General features: G+C 34.2%; 3 protein-coding genes and 1 pseudogene across 3 annotated transcripts in view; 3 read left to right on the top strand and 1 right to left on the bottom strand.

The window, feature by feature from the left end:
• The window catches only part of LOC124822163 (uncharacterized), a 36955-nt gene extending 31052 nt beyond the window's left edge, over positions 1–5903 (top strand). The window contains 1 exon segment of the mRNA XM_088099251.1: positions 5841–5903. Coding sequence (XP_087955377.1) covers positions 5841–5903 — 63 coding nt within the window.
• Positions 5904–6171: 268 nt separating this feature from the next.
• LOC148192643 (protein argonaute 4-like) lies at positions 6172–8115 on the top strand (annotated as a pseudogene).
• Positions 8116–11360: 3245 nt separating this feature from the next.
• On the bottom strand, positions 11361–12479 carry LOC148192642 (uncharacterized). The gene has a single exon (XM_088099250.1). It carries the CDS (start codon positions 12477–12479, stop codon positions 11361–11363), a length of 1119 nt encoding a protein of 372 aa, XP_087955376.1.
• A 3212-nt stretch (positions 12480–15691) lies between these two features.
• Positions 15692–17438, top strand: LOC124847803 (transcription factor TCP9). The gene has a single exon (XM_047325376.2). The coding sequence runs from the start codon at positions 16139–16141 to the stop codon at positions 17123–17125; it is 987 nt and encodes a 328-aa protein (XP_047181332.1). The 5' UTR covers positions 15692–16138; the 3' UTR covers positions 17126–17438.
• The last annotated feature ends 4026 nt before the right edge of the window (positions 17439–21464 follow it).

Genomic DNA, 21464 nt, shown 5'->3' with positions numbered 1-21464 from the left:
TTTTCCGTTGCAATGATCCACCATGTGGATGTGAGCAGAAGGAGACGAGTTGCTGGAAGAAGCACTGAAAGAAGAAAATTTAGTTGAGATAGAAATTAAGACCGAACAGTAGAACTGTTCGGTCAGTATTATTAGTTTAGTTTTAAGATGATCGTTCGATCATCCTTTCCCTCTTATTTTGTAGGACCGTTTGGTATAGCCTTTTGTAAACCGTTCGATCGGTTTTGCTTATGTTGTTTGGTTTTAGTTTTCTTATTTCTCTGTAAGGCCGTTCAGCCACAAGCGTACGTTCTTTATTTTGTAAGACTGATCTGTAATATTAATCAATTTGATTATTCTATTATATAGTTTTTACACTATATTTTGGGATGTTATATTATAGTTGAGTAAAATCTTATTTTTTTTATAAGATATTCAAATTTAGATTTGAAAAACAAATAAATAAATAAAAGGACCTTTCACATCTTTTCAATTAATAGAGACAAATTTATAGATCTACAAACTCGTAATTATGCAGAATAATTTAAACGAAATTAGATTCTCTGTTAAAAAATGAAATGAGATTATCATTCCATTCAGATATAAATATAGAATATTTTATACTTTTAACAAGATTATATATATATTATATATATTATTTCTGTACATTGAATGGATGGATAGTTTTGTAACATTATACTTTAGTTTATTTTTGGCATTGAATTTAATTAGGATGGTACTTCTAGCTAGCAGCCATAATGTGACTTGTTTTAGGCTTCTTAATTACCAGCAATCGTGTCACATAATACCTATGAGAATGAGAGCTGAACGCTGTATTTATATCACTCGTGTCATTTTCGGAAATTCTGATATTTTTTTTGTTTGCTCCAAAATATAGTTTTTTTTTTATTCATTCAAATAGGGCGTTGTTCATGCTGCTGGATTTTATTATCCAATTAATTATGAATGTTACTATAAGATTGTAGAGTTGAAAATGGAGACAAATTTGTTTCCTATATGAATATATCAATATTGAAAATTATTTCGTCCAATAACATTAGAAAATGGAATAAAAATTTAATTAAGAAGGAAAAAATAAACAAGAAAAGAAAACCACATAAGTGTTGGAAAAAACGGTATCGCTTTTACTTCCAAAATCATCTTACTCACAAATAAATAAAGAAAACATATAAACAATATAACAATATAACGTAGAAATTTCAAATAAAGGAAAAAAAAACCATAATTATCCAAAAATAATTAGAAAATAACATTATGTGAAAATTTGTACAATATATAAAAAATTATCTCAACCTTTTGACCGTTGATCTTATGTACATTTATACTTTTCAGAACAAGAGTTTATCTGCACCTCACAACATTTTACTACAATGATATAAGAAAAATCAAAAACAGCTCAAAGTGTCTTAAACTTGGAACAAGAAACACCATGGACTTAGAATTCATTATATAGTCACCAACATTTACTTCTTTGCTTATCCTTAGATATGTGTGGGACTTTACAACATATATTCTCATCATACTCAATAAACTTTACCATGATTAAAATATATGCATCTTCATTGCCTACACCAACAATCATAATCCTCACTTGGAAGTAAACCATTCCAAGAACTTTCATACACCTTGCATTAATGCTAACCTATGTTCATGTATAAATTATAGCTAGAAAAGACTCATCTTAGCACTCACAATCTGGCAAACCAGGAGCCGTCACATGTCACAATCCTCTACTTTCAAAATTGACCAACCAAGAACTGTCACATCATCTCATTCTTCCTTCTCAAGCAGATTTGTAAAAAACAAAAAAGTCTTTGTCTTCATCTTCATCGCAAGCCACTAGTCATGACCAAGCATACTCAAAAAGAATTTAAGTCATTTATGGAAGGTGGATCCAAACCGTTATCATCATGGGTCATTAATGAATTCTCAATAGATTAGGTTTATCTTAAACCTTGTATAATGGACCAAGTAATATAGGGTTTCTTTTGGACTTTGTATTCAGGTCTCAGGTTATAGTGTAGGATTTTGGACCTAGAGAAAATGGGCCCTAAGGAGACACATGGATCTAGGGTAAAATCCCTAGCTTAGAGAGCAAACCTTCTAGAAGCTTATGAGCCATTAGCTAGAGTGGTCTCTAAGTTGCTCTCTTTTTGTGAGACACATACTCTTGTCATGTGCGGCATGCTCCTAATGGAGAATATTTATCCTTAGTAGTGACCATGTGTCATGCTCCTAATGAAGAAAATTTCTCCTTAGTAGTGGCTATGTGTCATCCTCCTAATGGAAAGGATTTTATTAAGGTTTTGTTTCTACAGTTTGGAGATACCTTTAGGGTTACCTAAGGTTATAAATAGAAGTATCTCTTTATGTAAATTCACCTTTGAATTGAGTATTACTATGCTTCCAAATTTGTGTCATACTACTCAACTTAGGTCACCAAGACTAGAGCATCGCATCTAGGTTTCCTCTAGCTACCCTTTCTTAAAAGTTGGTCCAACCTCTCTTGATACCACTCAAACACCACCATAGCCTCTCCTCTTTCTTGAGTCATATAAATTGAAGGAGGACCAACCTCTCACCACATCAAACCCACTATATGTTCACAATATTCTCACACCATCAAGCTTTCACAATCACCAACCCATTTGGAAGTCTCCACCTTATTTGAGGCATATAGCTTAGAGGATATTATGCCATCAAAGGGTAAGGTCTTAGATTCAAATCTTACTCATGATTTTTTTATTTATATTTACTTCCTCAGTTATTGATAAAAACATGAAGAGTAAATGGACTATATGACTGAGAATTTAATTCGGGATCAACCAGAATTAAGGTGTATTTATGAAGTCTTGGAGGGATGAACCTAGACACACTAGAATTAGAGTTAGACATGTCTTCTTATTAAAGTAGGTTAAGACAAGAACTTTGCACCATTGGAAAGGGAAGCAGAAACGTGAGTATGTGTGATAAGCATATTTTTTTCTTATTGAAAGATTTGTAAGACTTAATGGGTGTAGAGGAAGGGCGTTCTTTTGATCAAGGAAGGAAACTAATGTGAATTAAGGTACATGAAGCTAACTAGGTGTTTTGATTTTATCTGAATATGTGTTGTCTTGTGATTTTGATAAGGGTTTATGGAAAAATTATTTGAATTAAAATGGGTCTTCAATATACCAAAATATATATGAAGTTTAAGTCCTTTGATATTGGTTGTTCTGTTTTTTTTTCATCCTAAATTTATTGTGATAATTATATTATTATATATAAGTATGGGGCAAAAGGATAAGGTGTTGGGTTGTCATGTTTGGTGTTCTGGAAGTGAATTAAACATTTTAAGATTGATGATTTGTTTTGCTTCAAGATTGATGCATTTTTGTTTATGGATGAGTGTATGTAGAGGTTTCTTTTATGCTTTGGAAGAAAACTTGTTGATTATTAGGTCTTGATGTTTTTCCTTAGGATAAATGTATCATACCTCGGTTGAGAGGTATCGGACCTCGGCCAAGAGGTTTCAGACCTTGGTCGAGAGGTTTAAGAGCTTGGCCGAGATATGTGCGAGGGCTATGTTGATGATTGAACCTTTTGGGTTGAGACTACACATAAATTCATTATTGTTGGATGATACGAGATAAATTGTTATTTGATTATGTGCTTGTTATGAATTATCGAACGATTGAATGAGACGTGTTATGACGTATTATTATTATTTTTCTATAAGCCTAATTATTATGTTTTATTTTAAGTTAGCTCGTCATTGTATGATTATGGTTGTGATTTTCACATTTGATTATTGTATGACTTGTGTTATACGTTAGCATATAATGTTGTACATGATGGTTCAAATGCACAAAAATGAGGAGTGTGGGCTTGCATCGAGAACATGCTTTTTTGTATTTTGGATACATGATAATTATTGAGTATTTTTAAATGTTTTCTTATTACTGGAATAAATTTTACTGGGTGGAACATTTATTTTATGAAATCAATAAACATTTCGTATATCACAAAAGTTTTTGATTTTTTTAGTAGTAATGGGTGTTACACACCACACCACAACCCACACATACTCTTACAACAAAAGCAGCAGATGTAGATCCATATTTGCACCTCACCGAAAAATGAACCAGGTGTCGCAAATCGACCTCTAGCGTAGTGCAAGCTCTCCATGCAAATTCAGTGACGAGAAAAATCAGTTTCACAGTACGTGCTCATGCAACACCACTTTCACATTGTTTGACTCCTACTTAAGCACATGTGCAAAACTATTGTCACTCTATGTTCATTAACGCCCACGTTGTACCTCAAAGTCACTATTGATCGCTTCTCACTTACTAGAAAAATGTCAACCACATGAGACACCATCGATTTCACAAATCCATATCTACAAACACCTTCAAAGATCATTGAACCTTGACATAGGTCTATCGCATGCAAGTTTCCAAAAAACATGAGCTACAGGTCAAGAGCCCATATTGCCTCCACAACCACTAGAAAAACTAGCAAAAATGCACCTGCATCTCTATCTACCACAAGCTCCACCATTCTACATTGTTGGAAAATGAATAATTACAACACTTTATATCATGCAAGCTTTACATCTTACCATACAACAGTTCAGCAACACAGATCTTGAGTCCAAGTCCACAAGTCGCATGAACAAAAGGAACATATTTATAAAACAACAGAACAGTTCCTCAACGCACCAATCGCAGATTGCAACTTACACAAATTAAATCTTCATTACGCAAAATAGATTTGAAATGTACCAAAATAATATGATCCATCATTGGTGAACACCAATTACGACCTCCTTTACATATCTAGTAGCTTACTTGACAGAAAGTGTAAGCTCCACTGCAGATCCAACACAACTCACTGTCCTTGCACCTCCAAGAACCCAAATGTAAATTCATTCCACCAATACTATGTTGACAGCGATCCTTACTTCAAATTTCTCATTGCAACTTCGACAACACAAGGATGATTCTCCAACAACAAGGAATTAATGTTTTTTGAAGTGGACACTACAAAAATAATATATTTTAGTAGGGGTTTATTCTGGTAGTTTTAAAAACCTTTGAAAATTTCCAACGGTTTTATTAAAACCTCTATAAATTTTGGTGGTTTTATTAAAACCGTAGATAAATTAAAAATATTATTTTTATTAGAGAAATTTCCTATTGTCGAAAAACAAAACCACCTGTAAGTGAAAATATTTCGTTTTTTTCTCTCTTTTTCGCATTGCATCATATTTTTATTTAACCTACATCATTTCCTCTTCCTCTCAAAAGGGATCCCATGCTTTGTCTTCTTCCCCTTCACGACCCTCAACCATCACATCTCCTTCAATAAGAATCACTACCAACGAGTAGGATGCCCGACCATGTCACTAGTGCGACCAGCTCCATTCCCCTCTCCTTCTTCTTCGCTCATGAAACAGAGAGCCAAGGCCTTTCTTCACCTCCATCAAAAGGTGGAAGCCGCCACCGCCTAGATCTCGCTTCGAAAGTACGTCATCAACGGTTGTCGTTACTTATGAGCTCACCAGCACCACTATGAGCTTCCTCCCTTTTTCCTTCGATTTTTTTTCCCTTACTCCCTTTCTTCCTTCGATTTTTCCATCAAGTGAGCTTTCTCCCTTTCTTCCTTCGATTCTTCCCTCACCAGAAGGTCTTGAGGCTTCTAATAGCCAGGTGTGGCCTTGCTTCTAAAGGGATGAAGTTGCAACTTCTCATTAATCACTTTAGAGTGAATGTTGGAAACACTAACAATCGCTTTTTCCAGTTTAGTGTATGTTCTTTTGTTTCTTCTGTATCATTAATTTTCTGTCTATTTAGATGGTGATTTCAGTGTCTGTGTTTGATCAGGTATCTCTTTGTATAAAGATGGACGCCTTGTAGAGGGTAACTGTGTAGGGAGAAAGGTCCTCAACAGAGTTCAAGAGACATATAATTTTGAACTAAACAAGAAGGATTTTGCATATTATATGGTGAGAAAACTCTTTTTACCCTTGGCTCTCTTGCCCGTAATCGTCTTGAGTTTACTGTTGTTCTCAAGGATGTTGTCTCTGTTGGCGGGTTCACATGTTTTGTTTTTTCATTTTGAATAGTGGCTTATATGCGAATTTTTTTGCTGTGTAACTTTTTCTGTAAATTCCTTTGAACATGTATGGATACAAATAATGGAAATGCCAGCCTTGATGGACATGGAGAAATCGGTGAGAACGACAAGAAGAGAATGAGGCACCCAAATAGAGCGAAAACTTTTAAAGTTGAGATTAATTTTTAATCGTCGAAACATAGATCTTCGCTACTCAAGTGATATACCATTTATTAATGATGGAAAGCCGAAGCGGCCAACATATATTCCCCTTAAGGTATAATGTGTTGATTTGTTTTTGTTTAGTAGACAATATGAAATTGAAATCGGACATCACTGATTAAGATTTTTTTTACTTATTTTTTCTTAGCTTTGCCCTCTGGTATCTCTTCAACGCTATACTAAAGCTCTAACCACACTCCAAAGATCCTCATTGGTGGAGAAGTCTAGGCAGAAGCCACTAGAGAGGATGCGAGTGTTGACAAATGTTAGTCTCTTTGTGATTTATTTTGACCAATTGCTATGACGCAAACATTTACGGGCGAAGCTGATGTTGTTTTTATCATTTCAGGCTTTGAGTCAAAACTATGATGGTTTTGAACCTATGCTTCGTAATTGTGGTATTTCTATCAACTCTGGCTTTTTTGAAGTTGAAGGTCATGTTTTACAAGCTCCAAGGGTAAATTTTTTAATGTTTTAATAATTATTTTAGTACTTTGAATTGTGAATTGTGAGTCTTATTTGTATATTTATATTTTATAAACGTCATTGAAATTGAAATTTGAAAGGTTACTTAAATTTTGTTAACAATAGGTTATTTAAATTCTGCTATGTTATATTTTCTGAAAAAATGTTGTAAGTTGGCGTTTCCTTTTCTTTGGTTTATTCAGTTACTGTGAATGATGACTTTCTTTTGTAGGTACTGTTTTGTTTTAATTATTTAGATATTAGATAGTACAACTTTTGATGTTCGCATGATCAATTTTTATGTGTTGTCTAAGAGAAATTGTAGAATTTGATTTATTAATTATTAATGTTTGTTGATTTTGAAACTTATAATTAAACATTATGTTCGGTTAAAGTTCGAAAATGGGGAGGATTTCAATCCAATAAATGGGAGGTGGAACTTCAATCAAAAGGTATTTAATTCAACTTCTCATCTATATTTTTTTGTTCTCAGTTAATTATTGTGAATTTTTATTAACTGGATTTTTTTCTTCAGACATTAGTTAGGCTTGTAAAAATTGAAAAATGGGTTGTGGTTAACTTTTATGCCCGATGTGATGTACGGGGACTTGTTAGAGATCTCATCAAGTTCGGTCAAATGAAAGGAATTGTAAGTTCTCCATTTAAATGTTCACTTGGAAGCATAATAAACATGTTGACTACATTTTTTATTTGTTTTTTACAGTGGATTGGACAACCTTTTGACGTCTTTGAAGAAGGTTTTCGCAATAAACGATCCCCGCCCCTAGTTAGAGTGGAGAAAAAAAGCTTGAGTTTGTGCAATCTAAACATCCAAGGCCTCCATAATTTCTTCTTTGTCTTCTTCCTCATAGAAAAATTTCTGAACTATATGCAAATGTATATGGTTCATCCTTAACTGTATTTTACTGGTTAACATACGTAATTGTTCAAGTTTCACTATAGATTAAAATTAATTAAACCTCGAAGGTTCGTGGAAGAAGAGGAATCTTGCTAATTTTGTTGTTGTTACACAGTGTATAGCACCTCAAAGGGTCAATGATCAGTACTTGACCAATGTTTTACTGAAGGTCAATTCCAAGGTATGGTATTTTGCACTGGATTGTATTTATGCTCTACATCTTGTATTTCGTTTGTTATCACTGATTTTTATTCATTATGCAGCTTGGTGGCTTGAATTCTATTTTAGGAGCTGAACATGCCCCTTCTATCCTAGTTGTTTCTAGAGCTCCCACCATCGTAATTGGCATGGACGTGTCTCATGGCTCCCTAGGACAAACCGATATTCCTTCAATTGTATTATTGTGAACACAAGTAAGTAACAAATTGTTTTCTGAATGTGATACTTTCTCTATCAATTCAAAAACTGAAAAAGAATACATCTTTATAGGTGAAATTATCACCGTGGCACACAAAAGAAAACAACTGAACTGCCCACTAAATGTGGAAGGTTACAAAAGCTAAATTTTAGCTATCTCTTCCTAAAGACCCGGTCAAAAACTGACCCTTTTATTTAATCTGCATAATTGCATTAAAACAAATATTAAAATGCATAAATAACTGACAATCCCTCCCTTAAACTAAATACTCAAATAAGCCATTTAGTTTATTTCTGATGCTTCAATTAGTCCTAGCATGCTTCTGAATTTCACGAACTGCTCTAATTTGAGTGGCTTTGTCATTATATCAGCTACTTGATTTTGAGTACTGCAATAGTGTAGCTTGATTTTCCCTTCTTTGACAAGATCTCTTAAGAAATGAAATCTAACATCAATATGTTTACTCCTACCATGAAACACTGGGTTTTCAGATAATTTAATAGTTGAACTACTATCACATAGAACCATAACTTGTTTATGATCTTTGAAACCAACAGCCTACAATATTCTCTTAATCCATTGGCATGCACTTGTTGCAGCAACTACATACTCTGACTCTGTTGTAGAAAGAGTTATAATTGGCTACTTCTTGGAGGACCATGAAATAGCTCCAGTTCCTAACATGAAAACAAGTCCAGATGTGCTTTTTCTGTCATTTATATCTCCAGCAAAGTCACTGTCAGTATAGGCAACCAGTGTCAGTTTTTCTCCCTTTTTGTAGAGAATTCCAAATTCAGTAGTCCCCTTCAAGTATCTTAGAATTTGTTTGGCTGCAGACCAGTGGGTTTTTGTGGGGTTAGCCATGAATCTGCTGATTAAACTGACAACAAACATTAAATCTGGTCTAGTAGCAGTCAAATACATGAGACTTCCAACTACTTGCTTGAACAGAGTAGCATCCACCTTGGCCACTGCATCATTCCTAGACAGTTTTGTTCCCGGTACAATCAGATTTTTGACAGCATTGCAGTTCAGCATACCAAATCGAGATAAAACCTCCTGAGCATACTTTCTTTGACACATGAAAATTCCATGTGTATTCTGCATAATTTCAACTCCAAGAAAATATCTCATCTTCCCTAAGTTAGTCATGTCAAATTCCAACATCATGGAACTTTTAAAGTCATCACACATCTTTATATCATTTCCAGTATAAATTAGATCATCCACATATAAAGTCACAATTAAAATTTTACCTCCTTCGGCTGACTTTGTAAACAATGTATGTTCACAAAAACATCTTTCAAAGCCATTTTGTAGAAAATATCCTTCTATTTTATTGTATCATGCTCTTGGTGCCTGTTTGAGTCCATATAGTGCCTTTCTTAGCTTGTATACTTTATCTTCTTCTCCCTTCTTTTTAAACCCAATCGGTTGTTGTACATAAATTTCCTCCTTAAGCTCTCCGTGAAGAAATGCACTTTTCACATCCAATTGAAAAACGATCCATCCATTTTGTGCAGCCAATGAAAGAATTATACGAATAGTGTCTAGTTTGGCAACAGGTGCAAATACCTTTGTATAATCCACTCCATAATGTTGTGCATATCCTTTTGCTACTAGCCTTGCTTTTTATTTGTCAATATCTCCATTCTCCTTGAGCTTGGTCTTGTATACCCATTTGACTCCAATTGGCTTCACTTCTTTTGGCATCTCAATTAATTCCCACGTTTCATTTTTTTCTATGGCTTCCATCTCCTTTTCCATTGCATCACGACATTTCTTACTCTTGACAGCTTCTTCAAAACTTTCTGGATCAATTACTGTTGTAAGCATTGCCCTTGTATCATCATCAGACAATTCTTCTCCTTCTTCATAATCTACCATCCAAACAGGTTTTTTGCATTGCCTTCTAGCCCTCACTTCAAATGGAGTCTCAAGTACTGGATTATAAGACTCAATCCTATAATATGTTTCAGCAGTATTTTGTGGCTCTGCTTGTTGCATTTCTTGTTGCATTTCTTCATTGTCTGATGTGTCAACTCTGGAATTTGTTTCAGCAGTGTTTTGTGACTCTGTTTGTTGCAGCTCCTCACTGTTTGGTGTGTCAAGTTGTATACCAGAGCTATTTTCATCATGTTTCTCCCATTCAACAATATTATGTTGATTCTCTACTTTGTTATACTCCCAATTCCAGCCCTTATGCTCTTCAAATATTACATCCTTGCTAATTATAATTTTTTTATTGACTGGATCATACAGCCTGTATGCTTTTAATTCATCGCTGACCCCAAATAAAACACACTGTTTACTCTTGTCATCAAGCTTAATTCGTTGTTGATCAGGTGTGTGAACATGGGCCAGACAACCAAAGACTCGAAAGTAATCTACAGAAGGCTTCACTCAACTCCAAACTTCTTCAGGAGTTTTATCTTTTACTGCTGCTGTTGGGCTCCTGTTCAGAATATAAACACACCATTTTGTTGCTTCTGGCCAGAAAACTTTAGGGACATGCCTTCCATTCAAGGTTGCACAAACCATATTCATAATGGTTCTATTCTTCCTTTCAGCAACTCCATTCTGCTGGGGAGTATATGAAGCAATTAATTGCCTCCTTATTCCATGATTTCTACAAAAATCATCAAAAACTTTTGAAGAAAATTCACCTCCCCTATCTGTCCTTAAACATACAATATTTTCTCCAATTTCTTTTTCAACCATTGCCTTAAAGCTTTTAAAGAAAGAAAAAGCTTCAGATTTCTCACCCAAAAAATATACCCAAGTTTTACGTGATAGATCATCAATAAAACTTAGAAAATATTTTTTATTACTCTTTGATGTTGGTTGAATGGGCCCACATAAATCTGCATGAATCAGCTGCAGTCTCTTAGAAGCTCTCCATTGACTTTTCTTAGACATAGCTTTTTGGTGTTGCTTTCATGCTAGACAGTGTGTACAGAGACTCTAAGGAGTGGTAATTGAAGACAGCCCTGTCACCATTTTCTTTTAGTGAAGCAATTTTAAGCCATCATAACTTAAATGTCCAAGTCTATTATGCCATAGTTGACACTTATCCTCCACATTTGCCTGGAAGCATGTTGTTGCTACCTTTGCTGTCAAAACAAACATTCTATTTACACTCAATTGAATCTCCATAATTTGCCCCTTCTCTGGATGAACAACACTGCACTTGTTATTTTGAATATTTATGCTCAAACCCTTTTCTTGCAGCTGTCAGAGACTCAATAAATTATTTTTGAGTTTAGGAACATAGTATACATGAGAAACAACATGAACAACACCTTTCACCATCAACTGCACAATTCCTTTCCCCATTACTGCTATACGAGTGTTAATTCCCAATTTTACCTTATGTCGGAAACTCTCATCCAATTCTGAGAACCACTCCTTATTACCACTCATGTGATTGTTGCAACATGAGTCAAGAAACCACTCATCCCCTCCTTCTTTGCTCTCAACAATAGCCATTAATAAGAGCTCATCCTCTTGTTTTTCTTTATCTTCCATTTCTGCATAATTAGCTTTCCTTTCCCACATAGGACATTCATACTGAAAGTGTCCAAATCTGTGACATTTGAAGCATTCTACATCAGCTTTATTAAACATTTGCCTGCCCCTTCCTCTACCTCGAAAGGATCCTCTTCCTCTTCCTCTTCCTCTACCTCTTCCGCTGTTTCTATCTTCAACCACAGTCTGCATAACTTGTTCCTCTTCAACTGACAAATACATTCTTTGCTCATGTACTAATAAGCTACTTTGCAATTCATCTATAGTCATCATATACATATTATTGGAATCTTCAATGGAACATACCACGTAGTTGAATTTGATTGCCATGGATCGCAAGATTTTTGCAGTTATCACGTTTTCTTTCATGGTTTCTCCAACTACCTTCATGCTTTTGGCTATTTTCAAGGTGCGTGCAAAATAGGAGTTTACTGATTCTCCTTCCTTCATCTGCAAAGTCTCAAAATCCTGGCGTAGAGCTTGTAGTTGAGCTCTTTTCACCCTTGTTGACCCCTGAAATTTTTGCTTCATGGAATCCCATATATCCTTGGATGTTTCGTCATTTAAGATGGTGTCCAAAATTTCCCTATCAATTGCTTGATAGAGATAATTTTTGATCTTTAAGTCCTTGAGTTGCTGTACTTCCATCCTTTTGAGATCATATTCTGAGGCTTCTTCTGTGTCTGGTACCACATCAATACCTTTTTCCACTAAGTCCAAATATTCATTGGAACGTAAGAAATTTTCCATCAACTTGGCCCAATGTTCATAATGACCATCAAATTTTGGAATAGATGGTCGAACGTACTTCACTGTTTCAGCCATCTCTAAGTTAATTTCTTTCAACACTCACAACTCAGTGTTCTCTCTCTTTCTAGGTGTTTCAGTTTCTCTCACACGTAATTTTCTGGTTCAGGCCCCTGTGAAGGAGCTCTGATACTAAATTGTGAACACAAGTAAGTAACAAATTGTTTTCTGAATGTGATACTTTCTCTGTCAATTCAAAAACTGAAAAAGAATACATCTTTATAGGTGAAATTATCACCGTGGCACACAAAAGAAAACAACTGAACTGCCCACTAAATGTGGGAGGTTACAAAAGCTAAATTTTAGCTATCTCTTCCTAAAGACCCGGTCAAAAACTGACCCTTTTATTTAATCTGCATAATTGCATTAAAACAAATATTAAAATGCATAAATAACTGACAATTATTACTCATAAATAAGAGAATTAAGTTAAGGTAATGCAGAAGAATACATATTGTCAATAATATATTGTAGTTTATTACTTTTAGCTATCTATCTCATTTTCTTTTACCTTAGAACCTTTATAGTTTTGAAATTTTCTCATGCATATTTTATGGTTAATAGGGGATGTTACATCCATGGATGACTTCCTTAAAGAGTATTTTCCTATAGTATACAAACACAAATTGTATGCACATGAAAATAACTACTGCAAGTACAACAATCATGGTCTTGCTACATTTTCCTCTTCTTTGTATATTGTTGGTTTAATTGCATCCTTGATGGCATCTCTTGTGGCAAGCATCATAGGTGTTGGTATTAGCTTTTTTAGTACACATATTGTAAAAGATGAAACCTTTTTAGACTGCTAAAAGAGAAGATAATGGATAAGTTATTTACATTAGGAATATTATTGTAAGATCTAGGAAGTATGGTGCATAGAGGAGTTTTCAATTATACTTGGTTTGTGTTCTTTGGATAATATTTATATGTTATTATACTTGTTGGGCTCAAACCCTTCTTTAGTCCTAAGGGAATCTTTGAAGACACTTAAGGAAACAACATATCTGATGGCAAGAGTTGTGATGAACAAGAAGAATATACACTTAAGAATATTTGTACATTATTAATTAAACTAGAATTTTCAAATACTAGTTGATTTTTTTAATTATTAGTGTATTCATTTAATTATGTTAATATTTTATAACTATGCATCAACCTTAAGAATAGATTGTGTATCTAAATCCACTTTCTTTAATGCAACTGTCAAGATGCCTTAATTAGTTTATTATTAAACATTTAGATTATTTTGATTTATTATTAAATATTTTTATTTTTAATCAAATCATTTGAATTATAAAAACATTAAATTATTTGCATTACCGGCAGTTTTGAAAACCCCAACTACGTAAATCCATAACCTACCGGCGGTTTCATGCAACTCTCACAAATACCCGCAGTTTTTCACAACTCCAGTAAATACCGACGATTTTTCATGAAACCCCTACAAATGACCGTAGTTTTAGGAACCCTGTAAGTAGTGGCGGTTTTTATAAAACCTCTACAAGTAACGTCGGTTATACACAAAACTACCGAAAATATTTCTCGACGGTGGTTTTCGCAACGGTTTTTCAAATCGCGGGAAAGGTGTTTACTAGGGTTAAAACCGTCGGTAATATAAATAAAAACTCGTGGTAAAATCTAATATTTTTGTAGTGGAAATATCAAACTAAGCTGCAATCATAGAACATACTAAGCAAAATCCTACCGAACCATAAGTTTTGAAACCACTTGTTGGAAAAAATCATATCGTCTTTACTTTGAGAATCATCCTACTAATAGATAAATATAAATACAAGGATACACAAACAATATAACGTGAAAACTCTAAGTAATAAAAAAAATAACGATAGTTGTCTAAAGATAATAAAAGAATAACACTATGTAAAAATTTGTATAACACATAAAAAAAACACTCTTAACCTTTGACCATTAATTCCAAGTACAACCACACTTTTCAGAGTAAGAATTTAACTACATCCAACAACACTTAACTACAAAAATATAAAAAAAATTCAAATACATATTTAGTTATCATATTTAGACTTAAAACAAAAAATATTATGAACTTAGGATCATTGTATACTTATCAATCCTTTGATTATTTTAGGAGTTGTGAAACTAAAAAAAAATTACATATTTAAATCATTGAAGATGGTATTTCTATAAATGAACAAGAGAGTTAGAATTCGTGTGGCTTTTCCTCATAATATGGTGGCATGTTCATTGATTCGTAAGTGAGTGAGTAGTCCTTATCAATTTATTTCATCCAATAACTATCATTAAATACAATGGATTTTATTATTTTACTTTTCCAAATATGAGTAGCATTACGCTCATGGGTTTTTATACCAAAATATATAATTAAATAATAGTGTTGTAATTTATTAGTAGATGACTGTTTATATTGTCCTCCAAAGTTAAATAATTGTAAAAGTATTTGGAGTAAAAACATAAAACATTAAAAAAAAAAAAAAAGTCCTTGAAACATTGGGTGATAGACCCACACACACCCTGAACCATTCACTATTTCACACGTCCTATGATGTATGTTTGTGTGTTTCTATCCTCTTCCACTGGTTTTCAAAACAAACATGCACGAAGCACACGCTTCATGCTATTGACTTTCCATTTCAAGTCTTCGTCATTGCACGCTGTCTTTTATTATTATTATTATTTTATTATTATTATTATTATTATTATTAATTTTCTTTGGGTGAATATAATTGTTTAACACAAACTTTGTGAGTGGAAAAGGGCAGCCATATCCACCCTAGGCCAAAGGTAACATCGTTTTTCCCCGTCCTTTTGTATTTTGATAGACAATTTTGATGTTCATGTAATGTTTAGTGTGTTGGCCATGAAATGCATGATTAATTAATGCATTGACGCCTTTAAACTAGTGGGTATGGGCAAGGTGCCTTCTTTTAAGATGTTGGGTACGTGTAAGGTGTCTTATTCCAACTCATTTTTAAAATGGTATTGTGAGTGACCCTCCTACAAACAAAACCATCTTTGCATGCAAATATTCTTTATTCTAAACAATTCCAACTTGCCTGGGATCATTTTTCTCTCATCCAACTTTACCATTTTAACTCCCTTTCCCTCACAGCATAAAAATATGAAGTCATGAAGATAATAAGTAAAACATTTTAGCCAAAAAATAAAGAATGATTTACCTTATCCTCAAATGGTTGAGGGCATCATGGATTCATGATGCCAGAATCTTATCAAGTTCACTTCCATTCTTCCATTCCAAATTTCTTTTGCCTTTCTTTCTTTTTCTCCTTTTCCATGGCCTCCATCTTTTAACGTTTTTTGCAGTTGCCAAATAAGTGAATCAATTGACCAAAACTCCCCTACCCCAATGCCCACCATGGGACCCATCACGTGCAATAGTTTTACTCTCCACGCATTCATCAACCATCACCGTTCATTTATTTCCATCTACAAACTCATCCACGGTAAACACAACCAGGGCCCAGGGCCCCCACACAACACATCCACCTTCTCATTCTCCTTTCTCAACTCCTTCTTTCACGTACCTTCACTATATATACTTTTATTCTCACTACCACTCTCATTCTAACGCAACTCAAACACCACCTTCTACCCTCATTCTTACATCCTTAAACACTTGTTTTTTCTGTTACGTACGTTCTTCTTATTCTTCAGACATGGCTGGTGATTCTTCTGGAGACGTTGATCTAAGGTTGGGAGAACCTAAGGGGCCGAAACTGGAGCCCGAGACGGAGGAGGGTTCCGCGATACGTGTGATGCCGGTGGCTGTGCACGTGCCGTCAGGGATGTCCATGTCTGTGTCCAAGGCCCTGGCCCAAGCCCAGGCCCAACCTCAGAAACGGGCCTCCACTAAAGACCGTCACACCAAAGTCGAGGGGCGAGGCAGGAGGATCCGAATGCCCGCCACGTGTGCGGCGCGGATCTTCCAGCTCACCCGAGAGCTAGGTCACAAATCAGACGGTGAAACCATCCGTTGGCTCCTCGAACACGCCGAGCCCGCTATCATAGCCGCCACCGGCACCGGCACCGTCCCCGCCATCGCCATGTCTGTCAACGGCACGCTCAAGATTCCGACCACCTCTCCCTCCGACCCGGAACTCGGAGACCCACCGGAGAGGAAGAAGCGCAAGCGACCTGTAAACAGCGCCTACGTGGACGTAAACGACGGTGCCGTTTCAGTCCCCGCCGGCCTCGCGAGCTCGAACAAGCAAAGCTCAAGGACGATCACGACGACCGCCTCAACGACGACCCCAATTCCGCAGCACACCGCGATTCCGCTGCCGCAGGGCGTGGTCCCCGTGTGGGCCGTGCCTTCAAACGCTGTCGTTCCGACTGCAGGCGCGTTCTTCGTCGTCCCCCAAGCCGCGTCGTTTCAGCACCATCCGCAGTTTTTCACCATAGCACGACCAATCTCCGCGTTTGTCTCCTCCATGGTCACCCCCGTTCAACTCCAACCAACCTCCACATCCTCTTCTGCAAACGCTAACCCTTCCTCCACTGCGCCGTCGTCGAAGTCCCCGGCGAGAGCCACCGTCATGGCTCCCACCACCACCACCACAACACACATGCTGAGAGATTTTTCGTTGGAGATTTACGACAAACAAGAGTTGCAGTTCATGTCGCGCGCGTCTTCCAAGCATTGAGAGGAGAACGAGGACGAGAAAGAGAAGGAGAAGGAGAAGGTGAAGGGCGTTGAATCTGGTTTCCGCCCGACGACGTCGTTGGGAGCAAGAGGAAGAGCACGTGCACACGTGATGCGAGGATTAAAAATGGTGGGACCACGTGCATTGATGTGGGACACCACCAAAAGTGGAGGGTATGGTGGGGGACCCAGTGGGGTAATGCAAAACTAGTACCACAAGTTCAGAACTACTAGTACTCAATTTTTTCGTATTTTCCAAAATAATGTTAATAACAATAATAATTAGAATAAATTTTACATTTTAATTTCTGTAATTTTACTGCAAAATTTTACATTCGTATTTTAGAAAGAGATAATGAATATTTCTTAAAAGAAATAGAGAGAATTACGTGAAAATTTTGATTTGTTTGTTGGTAAGGGGGATGGGTCCACCTAATGGGTGGTCATGTGAGGGTAGAGGTAGGACCCAAAAGGTAGGATTGTGAGGGTAATGGGTGGACCCTACGGGACCGTTTACGCACCGTTCTCGAGCCGGCCTTTTCAAAGTGGTCCCTCTGTTGCGAGAAAGTTCAGAAGGCTACGTGTCGCACTCTGCTTAGTCGACAGGTGGGGCACCACTTTTACCCTTCGACACGTGGGGTTCTCTCTGTCCCACTTCGCTGGACACCAACCACTTTATTGCTATTGCTATGCTCGTTTGAAGAAAACGTGAAACAAAAATTAACACAAACAAGGAAAAATAATAATATATTATTTTTTATTTTTCAGAATTTCTAATGGTTGACAATAATATATATGTAAGAGAGAATTTAATTAAACTACATTTTAATCATTTGTGAAAATGTTTTGTCGTATTAGAGTTGAATAGCGAAACAGAACGCGATGTGTTGCTCTAGTTATGGTTTTCCCGATGTTACCATTGTTGTTGTGTTGTACTCAGAATCTTCAACTTTCAATATCTTCTTCTTCGTCTTTAATTCAATTTCACATACAATGTCTTCTCTTAGAATGGAAACTCGCTAAAAAATTTCATGAGTGTGTTACTCTTTTTTTCTTAACAAAATAAACCTAATTTGAGCTTTTGGTGCCAATTTATGTTACATTCTTACCCTAAAATTAATTAAACTCTATTTAAGGATCAATTATTTCTTAATCTACGCTTTTTCTTTTCATAGACCAGCAGAAAGGGAGTGTCTTTTACAGTGCTTTAAGAAGAAAGTTCAAAAAGTAGATTTCTTTACTATCAGGTTTTTTTTTTTTTTTAAATCAGTAACGGTGACAGGAAATAGCATAATAATCAGGTAATGATAAGCATGAATATGCACCACTCATTGTGGATCTTGATGCAGTAAATTCAAATGTTGATTTTTTTAGTGCACTAAATTATTTAATTTAATCCCACGTTCCATTCATACTATGTAATTATCTATAATTTCTCAGATGAAATTTGGTAAGATCCATTTACTTCTTTTATAATACAAAGTTAAGAGTATATGGGATTTGGAAAAGATATTAGTTAAACTTAATACATATTGGCCTAGTTATTTTCTTTACGTTTTAACCTTTTGTTTTTATTAATAACATAATATTAAAATATTATTTTTTTATTCTTAAGGAGACCATATTTTCCTTTCTTCTCTTAGCCAAACTAAATATCCAATATTTGCTATCTCCTTTCTCATCAGTCTTTCTTGTCCCTATTGTTCTTTCAAATATTCTATAGGAAACATTACAAAATGAATTTCCATTTATTAACGATTGACTTCTACTAACTAATATAGCTTTATCTAACACAATTAAATTATTATTATAACTATTATGAATTCATATTAATCATATGATAAACTAACACACTATTCCGTCAATATAAAATATTAATTTAAAAAGCACATCACTTATTACAATGTATATTAGTCCAAGGATTATATTTACTTATATATTTATATGTTCTTTTAAAACACTTTCTTGAACTAAATTTATTGGGTTGAGCTTATGATATTAGTCAAATTATGATATTAGTCAAATTTTGATAGAAGATTCATGACTTATGATCCTTCACAGACTCAAAGTTTGTGCTTTTGATTTAAATTTGTATTCATATTTAATTTTAGTTGAACTTATTAACTTGTAAACTATTTTTTTATTTCTCACATTATTTCTCTATTAAAAATATTGATATATTTTTTTGTAATTATTTTTTTTCATAGATTTTTGCAAATTTAAAAAAAAAATTTTCACGGTAAAGTTTTTAATATTTGAAAAAATATATATAATGAGAAACGAAAAAGAGTTTGAAAATATATAGAAATAGAAGGAATGGAAAGAAATTAACAAGTGGTGGAGGGGGTCCCATTGACCTAAACCTAATGGTACGTACCTTCGTGGTCCATCCAATGCCTCTCTCTCTGTTTCAAAATACAGCATTAGCACACAAGTTTCAGTAAATCATTCATGTCTCATTCAGGACACATTCTCAATTATATAGTGGATATATGGGGATCACTTACAAATATTATAATTTTCTTAAAATCTACATTAAATTCAACTTGCTTCACTTAATCTATGTGTCTTACCCATACTTGAGTTTCAAGGTGAATTGTCTTCCAATTTTTCATTATATTTATTTATCATTATTAATTATTTGGGTCGGTTTTTTAATAACTTTTTCAAAAGTAAAATATGTTTTTAATATTTAAATAATGTAAATCTTCAATTTATTTGATTATTCAATTTTACATGGTAATATTCTCTAACATGACATATAATTTTTATGCGTGTTATTTTAAGGATCATATATATGACAAATTTGAAAAACGCAATGATAATCTATTAAGATACACAACACATTCTATTAAGATATGCAACACATACTAATTTGACTTACAAAAACATTAATATAATTAAAATCACTGCCACAAAACACTTATATTCACCTCGAAAAATCTATAAGCGAGAAAGAAAAAATTATTGAATTTTAAAAAAATAAGTATACTTTCAATGTGAACATTTACATTGTATTTTGTAAGGTTAGACGTAAACGAGACTTTTGCTATCATATCAACATAAAAAGATTACTCTTATTTATAAAAATGCCACTTACATTTTTAATATCTGATTTTTAATAATAAGACGTAAATCGTGTTACATAAAAAAATCTATTCTTAATAGTAATTTTAATTTTGTCTTATTATTTTTATGATATAATTTTTTAATTATGATTACTTATTGGTAAAATAAGTTAATACTTTATCTTATAAATAAATAAATTGAGTTAATATATTTTTAATATAATGCGCAAGATAGAGATAATAAAATATTTAAAAGAATCAATCTATCTAACTTACTAATATATGGTATTGTAGTAGATAAGACTGAACTAAAATATTTATAACATATCAAAATACGAATTATTATCAAATTACTTTAATTTTAAGTTTTAATGATACTTAGCGTCTTTCTTTATTATGTAAGTTATGTTAGAAAATGGTAATTTAATATATATTCAAACAAAATACCCTCATTTAACAACTAATAATGTACTCATTTAACTAATAACGTACTCATTTGACAATTAAATTTAATTATTATTTTACATAAATTATAAAGGTTCTTGAATATAACTAATAATTTTACTATTTACAATTTATAAATTTAAATTTTATTTATTATTAAATAATCATCTATAAAATAGTGTAATTATCCAAATTTAAACAAATAATTTAATTCTCAACTAAATAATGGATAGAAACACATTTTATCTTTTTTTAACCTTAGTAAAATGAAAAAAATTACAATTTATGCATTCACTAGTTTGAAAAGGTTTAATAGCCTATTTTGTCTCCAATTTTGCTCCATTGTGTCAATTAGGTCTCTGGTTTAAAAAAATGTCTAATTAATCCTTACTTTGTAATTTTTATGTCAACATCGTCCCTTTCGTTAAAAAGAAACAAACAAAGTTAATAGTATGATAATATGGCAGTACATGGTGGTAACGTGTCATTTTAATGTTATATGTGGTGAAATGGTAAGCAATTAAAGGTTGAGGTGGATACTACACATGACAACCCCTTCTCCCACCCAAAATTAGGGTTTTGATGGAGAGGGGAAACTACTTACTCTTGCACCGCGAAGGAAGGTTGCTCGCGATTCTTGGCCATGGATGGAGGCGCGAGTTGCTCGTTGCTACTGGATTGGAATTAGGGTCTTGAACTGCTTTAGGGTTTCTGATTTCTTCTACAGGTTGCAATCTGGAGCGATAAAGGATTCATGGTGTTGGTTAAAGAGAACTGCCATGGCTGCGCGAGGAAAGCTTCTAGATACGAAGGGGATAAACATGGTTT

Source organism: Vigna umbellata, chromosome 9 (genome assembly GCF_029865625.1).
Source record: "Vigna umbellata cultivar VRB3 chromosome 9, Vumbellata_1.0, whole genome shotgun sequence".
Classification (NCBI taxonomy): Eukaryota; Viridiplantae; Streptophyta; class Magnoliopsida; order Fabales; family Fabaceae; genus Vigna; species Vigna umbellata.
This window is presented reverse-complemented; position numbering and strand designations above follow the sequence as displayed.

Excerpts from the sequence above, each read along its gene's own strand:
- LOC148192642 (XM_088099250.1), bottom strand. The coding sequence starts at position 12,479 with ATGGCTGAAACAGTGAAGTACGTTCGACCATCTATTCCAAAATTTGAT.
- LOC124847803 (XM_047325376.2), top strand. The coding sequence starts at position 16,139 with ATGGCTGGTGATTCTTCTGGAGACGTTGATCTAAGGTTGGGAGAACCT.